The 9,326-nt window shown below is 40.3% G+C and overlaps 1 protein-coding gene across 1 annotated transcript in view; it reads left to right on the top strand.

Moving 5' to 3' along the window:
- Positions 1-9,326, top strand: part of ppargc1b (peroxisome proliferator-activated receptor gamma, coactivator 1 beta) — an 85,410-nt gene that overhangs the window by 55,734 nt on the left and 20,350 nt on the right. The window contains exon 3 of the mRNA XM_035669753.1: positions 3,481-3,681. Coding sequence (XP_035525646.1) covers positions 3,481-3,681 — 201 coding nt within the window. The remainder of the gene's footprint in view (positions 1-3,480; positions 3,682-9,326) is intronic.

Here is a 9,326-nt window from a genome sequence, read left to right as displayed (position 1 = left end):
CAGTGTTAGTCAGTAATACAGCACTGCCCCACAGGGGTGCCTAGGGATTTCTGTTCTTCAGCTTGGGTTAAGGTTAATGGATGAGATGGGGGTGGCTGGCATTGTGTAAACTTTTTAGTTCTTAATAATAGAAATCACAGAAATCTTGTCTGCTTCTTGGAAGTGTTTGTCCATTGGATCTTAAACAGATTTGGCAAGAAATGCAGGGTAGATGTGAGGTCAGAACGTCTGTTCGGTGTTCAGAGGAAGTAACTGCCCTATGAAGAGTTTCATTAAGAGTTGTGAGGGCAAATTCCCCATATTTACCATTTTACCACCACAGTCACTGCAGAATATTTTTTGTGAAATGAGCAAAGCTTAACACCTTATGCTTTGCTCATTTCACAAAAAGGCCAGAATCATGCAGCAGAACTCCTCATTTAAAAGAAACTATGGTCAGGCCTTTTTGAGCAGTCTAACTAGAAACCAGTGGATGATTAGCCTGAATCTGTTGTATCATTATTTTTATCTTTTGCTTCTTGTTTTGAATGTCCTTGCCAACAAAGAAAATAAATCTATGGTATAGTTCATTTTTGTGACCAGGGCTGTTATATTACAATGTAAATTAAATGTTATTTTGATTTGATCATTTTATTACTTGTATAGCACACTCCCAACTGCCCAGACCTTTAATGAATCTTGGCCTCATCAATCCTACGAGTCGACTCAAACAGCCTGTGAAAGTTTGGAATATTTAAACTCTGAAATTTAGACATGCAGCATGTCTCAGAGGCCACTGCCAACAAAGTAATTCCCCGTTACACTGTGTGTAATGTGATGGTGGAAGCAGTCCATCAGTTGGGATCAGCCTGCTGCTTCTACAGGACCAATGAAAGCCCTGAGGCTCCAGTATCAGGTGCCCTTGCTGGATGAATTCAGGGAATACCCTTCTTGTTTTTCTCTATATGAAAGCCAACCTTGGATCATTGATTGTCTATAGGTTTTCAGCCCCAGCGATGTCTTGTGGTCCCATTACAGAGGCTAAATTGAGTGCATCTTGAGAATAAAAAGATAGCAACAAAGGGATAAAGTAGCATTTAGGCCCAGATCATCGGCTATGTAATGCAACGCTGCTGGTGGAAATTGCTCTTAGGCCGCGATGCATCCAGAGTATTGGTTCAATGAAGACGGGCAAGACATGATGGGAATGTAGGTGAAGTAAACACAGACTGTCTCTGTCTGTACTCTCTGAGTCTGTGTCTCTTTAGGGTTTTATTCTTATTTCGATCCCCATTAGCGGACGCCTGAGTGACTGTTTCTCTTCCTGCTGTTGACACAACACTTTATGACACAGTTGGCATCTTAGGATAGACTCCAAGTACTGCATTAACAGTAAGAGATATTGGTGCTGACGAGAAAATCTTTGAGAAAGAACAAGAGAGAAGACGAGGAAACTTCTGTTTGTTTCCCCGTTTTCTTTTCTCATACTATTTTACTTATCTGTTATAGTCTGTCTTTTCATTCTCACCCCATTTTCCTTTCTCATATACTATTTTACTTATCTGTTATTGTCTGTCTTTTCATTCTCACTCCATTTATCTTTTTCCATTTTACTTTATATGACTTGCTTCCTTGGTGTCTCTCACCCATATAATATACCTTTCGAACTGCTTTCTCTTCTTATTTTCCAGCTTATCATCATCTTGAACTTTCTGTTAATTTTACTCACTCTCATCATAACTAATTGAAGACATATTTTCTAGATTGAATATATAGTTTTACCTTCTCATACCACCTCCTGTATCACTTTCATAGAGCTTTCCATAGCGCTGCTGCCACCCACCACCCCAACCCCAACCCCTGCCCCGGCATATTATATTTTAGCCAATACTGTATTGATCAGACTAATACAGCAGAGCATGAGCAGACGGTCGGACGGCGTTCGGTTATAAACACAAAGTAATGAATAGAGTGATAAGCAGACGGATGAAGCCCCCAGTGTCTCTGTCTCTCTGCTGTCCATCAATACGGCACTTATTTGCAGTAGCGTATCGGAATTTAATCCCATGTTGGGCGGAATTGATCGGTATTTGTGTGTGGAGGGCTTCATTTAACCTTGGTGAGTGCAGAGAGAGAAATGGATAGAGTGACAAAGGTTAGGTAATTATTTGTTATTACTTTAATAATAATAATAATGCTGCATATTCATCTTTATTGTCAAGTAAATGATTATACGTTATGCTGACTTCTATATGTCATTTGTGTAACTTTCTTTGGCTCTCTGTTGCAGTCTCTGTTTTGGTCCCTCTCACTGGAATCCAATTATTATCCAGGAAATCTAATTAATATCCGTCTAATCTAATTAATATAATCAGGTAATATCCGTGAGTGCTTTTGAGTTTCCAAACATACTAGTAAAGCAGATAAAACCTTTCAGATTATGATATATCCACTGAGACAGATCGAGACACAAATGCAAATTAGACATTGTAGTATGAAATATAGATTGTTAGATTCAAACCCATGCTTTCTGGTGCTACACACTGTGTGGAAAAGTGAGTAAACTAGTTAGCTTTGATTATGCTTACTGATATCTATGTTTCTGACATCCTGTAGATAATTTCAAATTCTAAACCGCAGCACCCAGCAAAGAGAAACAGAGGCAGCAAGCCTGAGAGACAGAGAATGAATTTAATAATAAATAGTTTGGCAGCCGGGAACAGATAGAGCTGGATGATAAAAGGGAGAGACAGATGAATGGAGCTTGGTGGCTTCCCGTAGGCTAGCCATGCTATCACCTCTCCACCAGACTCTGCTCTCAGCAAGATGGCAGCTCCGAGACAGTAAACAACCCCTGTGTGGATGCAACAGGAGGGATAGAAGGATGGGAAAAGAACAAATTTTGGACTAAAATTACTGATAAACAATATTTTATGCTGATTATCTTTTTAAATTTGACCATTTTCATGCCTGAAAATTTTGAAAAATCCTGTACAGCATCATGGGAAACCAAACCCAAACAGTGGAGAGTCAAACTGGATTACAACATTATATGAGAGGTAGACAGAGCCAAAGGTCAGAGTTACCTCATCCCTGACCGTGTTAATAAATGAGACAGAAAAGAAGAAAGAAAGGACTTTAGATAACAGCTGATTAGAGTAAATGAGGTAGACGATAGAGGAGAGGGGGATTAAAGGAGTGATTCAGCAATGACACAGCTTCCAAAAGACTTTTTCTATCTGCTGAGGATAATAATTTCCAGCTATAAATGCAGTATACATAGTGTATGTACATTATGGTATATACACTAATATACTTCATTATGGATGGTTATTTTCTAACCATCTCAATGACTCAGGGCTAAACGAACTTCCAAGAACGAACTTCCAATCTCTCTGCAACAGCTACTTAACAGAGCTTGTTGTGACATGGTTTTCTCTTTAAACTCTATAATCACATTGTATTCTCATCCATGTTCTCACTGTGTTCGACTCCCTCCAGATAGAAGAGGAGAATGCGGCTCTGCTCGCCGCTCTGACCGACAGTTTGGATGGCATGGTGGATGCAGAGGTGGGCGGGCTCTCCGTCTTCCCCGCCCTGGGAGAGGAGCCTGACCAGGAAGAGGAAGAAGAAGACAGCCTTCCTCTCACAGTCGAGGACTTCAGCCAGTCCCTGGGGGCCGAGACGGAGGACCCATCTCTCGTAAGAACGCATTTATACTTCCTGTAGACGGAACAGTTTCTTTCTTTTACCTTTGCTGTTGAACAGTGTAATTGAGAGAACATCAAGTGGAGGGACCTCTGATCAGAACACTCATTTCCACCCGCCCTGAGGGTCCCTGACCTCACTTTTGCAACCCATATCTGAACATTTACCCCCGTTTAAGAACTTTTATCTTCATCTCAAATACTCTTAGGTTTTTTTTGTCAACGAAAAAGTCTCTTGCAGCCCAAAACACGCCGCCTGTTGAAGTGGAGCCTTTCATACGTGCTTCAAACACCATCCGCTCCCCCATCTCACACCCGCCACACTGTGACTCTCCTTTCCCATGCTCTACTCTCTCTTTCTCCCCAGTATCTTAATCTGTGTCGCGTTTGCTAACCTTGATGTTCCCCTTGTTGGCCCGCAAGGTTCAAAGTCTGCCTTTAACTCCAGGAAAACAGAGGGGCGCTCAGGCACACAGTGTCCTTTCATCCAGTGCGGTCCTGTGTGTGTGTGTGAGAGAGAGTCTGTGTGTTATATTTCTGTATTTCTAAGGACCGTGTGTCAAAAAGTAAAAAGCAAGATAAAGGATTAGGACATGTTGCAGATACTTCATCAAGGAGTTTGTATATGAATGAAATGTGGATTGGGCAACGAATAGAATTATAATTAGCTTTCAGTTAAGTCAGTACTGTATAAAAATGTTGAACTATCTAATGGTTATGCGTATTTTTTAAGTTAAAATCAAACAAATAGAATAACAATAGCAATGTTGTGGTGATGTTCTCATATTCACAGCTCTCAGCAATTACTTTAGTGAGTACAAAAAAATAGAAAAGATGGCTGAAATGAAAAAACAAGACCCAAATTGCGATAGACTAGATGGATTAAGTTTAGGTTCAGGGATAAAAGTAGTTAAAAGACTTTTATGTGTGGTCTTTTAGCACGTGCTCCAGTTTATGTGTTTGCTTGTTTTCAACCCCATTCCTCCCCCCCTCTCTCTTTTCACACAGTGCTGCTGGATGCCTCTCTCTCCCTAGGCCCCTCCATCATTCCCTGAACCCGACTTCTAGGAAAAAACCTTGTTTTTCTCTCTTCACTCTGTCGCCCCCCCCTGTTATCAGCCCCTGCCCGCACCTGAACCGCATCACCCCAAAAAACATTAAACCTCCATCTCATCATACAGGAACAACAAATTGCTGTATCTCTTTACAGGGAGTGTTGTGCCCTACTTCCCCCCCGGTTCCCTCTGCTGTCAGAGGAATGCAGGCCTGCGCTCGGCCTGGAGCTTAATTGAAGCAGGAAGCTATTTCACCGCAATAAACGACTTATGATTACCGCTGTAATGCGGCCTTATTGCACTTGTCAAGATGAATCCACCCCGCTTCCTTAATTTGACTTAAATTTCACAGCAAATGGGGCTGCTTACAGAGTTTTGTTGTGCACTCTGATTTAGCGGCAGTCTACAAAGATGCTATTGTTTGCCGACCATGAGTCATGGCGGATGGCTGAATACCTACAGCGTAAATATTCACTGAGCTGCACTGCCTCCCATTTGCATCTACACACCGAGTCGTACTATAAAACAAGACTGTCAGTGAAGTCAGAGGAGGTTTGTTAAGCTCTATAATGAAAGGTTGGGTATTAAGCAAGCACTTTAGGTTAAAGGAAGTAAACAGGACTCAACAGGGCCACCTCTTAAAGCTTGCAGAAAACGGTCTGATGATTAATGAATTACAAGTAGTGAAAAGGGAAAAAAAAGCTAAAAGAACTGCTTTTATTAATGACTACTAAGACTATTACTACCACAGGCCAACTTCAACCAATCAGATCAACGAACCAGTAACCCTGTTGAGGACAACCTTCAGAAAAAGTCTCCAGTTCTGAAATAACTGATACTAGCAGCATCTTTAGCAGCCGTCGCTGTTGTTTTCGAGTAAACAGTCGCTCCTCACTGCTTCACACTGCTAGTACTTCCTCAGAGGATGCTGATTGTTCCGAACCACTGTGGTTCGGACACAAGCACATAGCTTGAAGCCTGGTAAGATTCTCACATGCCTACGTTATCTCATGAACTATGCAGTCTTGCAAAGTAAGCAGTGACTTTCATTTAGTGCCACCCTGAGGTTGACTATTTTTTGACTTTAAGGAGCTGGGATCATATTTTACCTTTATGTTTATTTAAGACTATACTACCACTGGTAGCATTACAGGATCTGGCATCTGAGAAACAAATGACCAGAGGAAGGGACATTCCTTCCAAATTGGTGGAAATGATGATGACTGTAATGACCTTAGATGGTTCAGTACAGGAATAAGGATAGTTTGGCAGTCCAGAAAGCCAAAAAAATGCCAAGCCTCACAGCAATAACCATTAGTGTGAGGCTAATACTATGCTGGCATAGTAACACAAACAGGACACAGCGAGACAGAACTGGTTTTGTTTCTGTTAAATTCCATGGAGGTATTGTTTAGTCCAAAACAACAAGTCAGTGATACCGTGAGGTCAAGCCACCAGATGCCATCGTCTTCGCTGTTGTGTTGCAAAACACTGTCGCCCCACGCATGACTGCCCTGCCCTTGTTTCACCTTGAAGACTCCTTGGTTATCAGTCAACTTCTGTCAAAATAAGAATGAGTATAGGCTAGTTAATCAGTTACGCCTGCCAGTTTTCTCAGTTTCCACCTCCATCTAAGAAACAGTGAAGGTCAAATGAGAAGTGGTATGCTCTGTTGGGTAGTTACTGATATAAACTGAGACAAACCTGATTAACTGCAGTGTCCTCCATCATGCTTACATCATCTGTCAGTTTGGTGTCTTGGTCTGGGAACTTTATGATATGACTACAATGACTAAGGGTGCAAACAACACAACTTTATATCATATATCACAACTTCATGTCACATATCATCAGTATGAGAAATATCAGTTTCTTTAAGCATCATTAAAAGGTGGAAGAGACTGGGAAAGAACATGAAGCAGATCGACACAGAGCAGAGATCGGGGAATGATGATGTGACGTTTAGGGACAGATGATTGTTGAATTTGCTTTAAACCTTAATGGCACAAATTAATCTTAAAGGCTAAAAAAGGCTACGTAACGCAATCTTAAACCTAAACATTTAAACTATTAACATGAACTCAGCTTACGTGTTTGTGCTCTGCATTCTATCGCTGCTCATTATTTATCCTGCAGCAGCAGCACATGCCATTCCAGCTTGTTTTCCTCAATGACTGTAACAGTAGAGCTGAAAAAGTCTTTGCCATCCCCAGACACACAACACTCTCTTGCTTCATTCCTCTGACAGCTGGCAAGATAACACACTTTTCCAAAAGTTTCCTCAAATACACACAGGTTCCTTTTTCTGTCACGCAACCACATAGGAGGCTACTACTACTACTACTACTACTACTACTACTACTACTACTACTACTACTGCTGATGCTAGGCTGCTACTACAGTTTCTACCTCTACTTCTATCTCTGTTCTTGCCACTGCAATGTTTGTACTAATTTCCCTTGGGTATTATCTTGGTATCGCCTTCAGGCAGCAAGTTTGTGACTAGCAAGACAAGTTAAGCCTTCTATGGCTTTGGGGGATTCAGTTTTCTGTGTCTGAAGTTATGAGATGCCTAATATCAGTTACATGTGAGGAACACTGGTGAACAGTGCTGGGTGTTATCTAATAATAGAATCTACCAAAAATAGTCCCACAGCTGACAGCAGGAATATCATTTTCAGAATTTTTAATTTGAGAATTTCGATGAGGAAATGTTGCCTTGACAGCCTACACTTTGTCATACGTTCAGTAGTCGAGTTCTGTTTGTGATGGAACGAACACTCCATCTTCACTGTCTCTTAACAACAACACTACTACCACCATTACTAGCCACCTGTAATAGCCACTTAACTGTAGTAATAGCAAACCTTCCACAGTTTAAATGGCTGTTTACATTGCTACAGTACAAGTAGGCCTACCTATATTTATATCCGAGCTCCTCCATCACCCAGTGGTTTTCTCCTTCTGCCTGGTTAATAATGTTTTCTACTCTGGTATTTTGCCCAAGAAGAAAAATCCATCAAAACAAAAATAATTCAGCTTCATTCCTATAAACTGACTAATTTGTAAAAGTTACATCATGACTCATAAGACTGAAGGATTTCTTTAGAATGATTCACTTGTCAGAAATGCAGTGTCTCAAACTCTGAGGCTCTAGCAGCCTAGTTCCACAACCAACTCCAGCACCCCCAACAGGAAGCAGAATATTTCACTTTACTGTATATAAATTATATTATCCTGCATCCTCGCTCTGTTTCCATTGTGTAAACTATCAGTGGCAAAAATAGCAACCTGACATTCACATCCACTCACACAGAAAAGCCTGGTGTAATAACATTATGCTGTTTACTCGACTGAAGCTGCCAGATGTGTGTGTGTGTGTGTTTGCGTGTTCTCCCTGCCCTATTTCCATCAGTTGAGTAGTTTACTGTCACATGACTGCTGTCACTCATGTGTTCAGACCTGAGTGTAGTGCTGCCCTCTACTGGTGAGAAGTGATACTGCAGAGTGTGTGTGTGTGTGTGTGTGTGTTCTCAAGGGCAATACACACTCAACAGTCTGTTTGAAATTTTATCAGCTTGATTGGATTCACATTAAAAGATATCCACAATTTATTTATGAGCCATCAAACATTTAATTAAACATTAACTAGTCATAACTCTAATTAAATCCAATTATATTCTTGTCTATTGATTTGTATGCAATGTAATTAACATATTTATAGGCTCATATTGATGTGTAGATTTTGGCGGCCTATACAACATAATGAAAAAATAACTTTAGGCTTACTTGTCGCAGATACATCAACAATAAATCAATTGCGGGATTTAAATCAGACAACTGAAAATGTATTTGGAAATGGTCTCCACAGTTTCAGTGCTCCTTGTCATATTCTCCATGTCTAACATGCTGCTCCAAAATCTCCCAAAGGTGTTCAGTTGGGTTGAGAGTCGGTAACTGTAAAGGCCAAAAGACATAAGGATATATACAAGGATCACATAGCTTTCATACCATTCAGTAAGGCCTGTATAGAAGCATATGTATTACATCCTCTAGCCCTTTATTCAGGGTTTTCCTCTAATTTGTCTTCCATCTGTATCTTGGATTATTGTTTTTATTACATTAAATTATAATTGCCGGCTGGATTGCCATTGAGAATGGTCACATTGCAAGTGTATTTTGATGAGGCATAATTAGACATCTGAAATATAATTTATGAGAGCTATAAGCTAAACCATTCAACAGCGTTGTATGTCCAAATATGAACTATTTCTGAACTAAGAGGAAAAGCGATTGCATATCTAAGTGGTATTTTTAAAGGTATTTCAGATGGTTTTAAAATATTTTTATGAGCCAGCTATGTTGTCAAAGAGAGCAACATTTAAGCCTTAAACATATCTGAAAGTGGAGATACGTGGTTTTCTTCTGTCTCTTCCTGCTTACATGTACAGTATGTTTGAGGTGCACCTTATTTTGGGTGTGTTCATGTGCTGCTACCTGTTGTAAACAGGCATCATGTGTGTTTGTTTGCATTTATTATTTATACTTATTATTCCATGTTGTTGTGTATTTGCTCCCTCAGTTT

This window comes from Morone saxatilis, unplaced genomic scaffold, assembly GCF_004916995.1.
Source record: "Morone saxatilis isolate NCDOM2014 unplaced genomic scaffold, NCSU_SB_2.0 Contig22, whole genome shotgun sequence".
Taxonomy (NCBI): domain Eukaryota; kingdom Metazoa; phylum Chordata; class Actinopteri; family Moronidae; genus Morone; species Morone saxatilis.
The sequence above is the reverse complement of the archived record's forward strand: the minus strand, read 5'-3'. Positions and strand labels throughout refer to the sequence as shown.